The 1,048-nt window shown below is 62.4% G+C and overlaps 1 protein-coding gene across 1 annotated transcript; it reads left to right on the top strand.

Moving 5' to 3' along the window:
• Positions 1-899, top strand: PSMB11 (proteasome subunit beta 11). Its single transcript, XM_037129338.2, is given in 2 exon segments — positions 1-814; positions 817-899. Coding segments are annotated over 2 exon segments (897 nt in total).
• Positions 900-1,048: the final 149 nt, after the last annotated feature.

Here is a 1,048-nt window from a genome sequence, read left to right as displayed (position 1 = left end):
ATGGCTCTGCAGGACGTATGCAAGTGGCAGGCCCCTGACATCCAGGAGCTATCACCTCACCTGTCTCAGGCTGGTGGCTGGGCCGTGCCCCGGGGCTGTGATCCTCCAACCTTCTTGCAGACCCAGGGCCCCAGGCTGGCTCATGGCACCACCACCCTGGCCTTCCGCTTCCGTCACGGAGTCATTGCTGCGGCTGACACCCGGTCCTCCTGCGGCAACTACGTGGACTGTCCAGCCTCACGCAAGATCATCCCTGTTCACCAGCACCTCCTGGGCACCACCTCTGGCACCTCCGCTGACTGTGCCACATGGTACCGGGTTTTACAGCGGGAGCTGCGGCTGCGGGCGCTGAGGGAGGGCCAGCTGCCCAGTGTGGCCAGTGCCGCCAAACTGTTGTCAGCCATGATGTCCCGCTATCGGGGGCTGGATCTGTGTGTGGCTACTGCCCTGTGTGGCTGGGATCGCTCGGGCCCCGCCCTCTTCTATGTCTACAGCGATGGCACCCGCCTGCAGGGGGACATCTTCTCCGTGGGCTCTGGGTCTCCTTACGCCTATGGCGTGTTAGACCGCAGCTACCGCTACGACATGACCACTCAGGAGGCCTACACCCTGGCTCGCTGCGCCGTGGCCCATGCCACTCACCGTGACGCCTATTCTGGGGGTTCTGTGGACCTCTTTCACGTGCGAGAGAGTGGGTGGGAGTGCGTGTCACGCAACGATGCCTGCGTGCTGTACTCAGAACTGCAGAAGCTTCCGGAGCTGGAGGAACAAGAGGAGGAGGAGGCCAGCCAGGCCCATCCTGAACCTGCCACCCCCTCAGAGCTGGCGAAGGTGGGGGACTCTCTGTAGGACTGGCGTCAGGAGCCTCGGGACTCTCCACAGAGACTGAGGCTTTGTAAGAAGTGGCGGGACTTGGGGGACCTAGTGCAGGCAGTGGGTGGAGGGTGTGGTGTAAGCAGCATCACAGCGTCTGGCTCCAGCCCTAGTGGGTGGCTGGTTGCATTTGTTCCAAGTCCATCTCTTCTTTCTGCCTCCCAGAACTATTGAT

The sequence above is a fragment of the Artibeus jamaicensis genome, unplaced genomic scaffold (assembly GCF_021234435.1).
Source record: "Artibeus jamaicensis isolate MK-2021 breed Jamaican fruit bat unplaced genomic scaffold, CSHL_Jam_final contig_887, whole genome shotgun sequence".
NCBI classification, from domain to species: Eukaryota; Metazoa; Chordata; class Mammalia; order Chiroptera; family Phyllostomidae; genus Artibeus; species Artibeus jamaicensis.
Note: the sequence above shows the minus strand (reverse complement) of the source record. Positions and strands in the feature narration are given on the sequence as shown.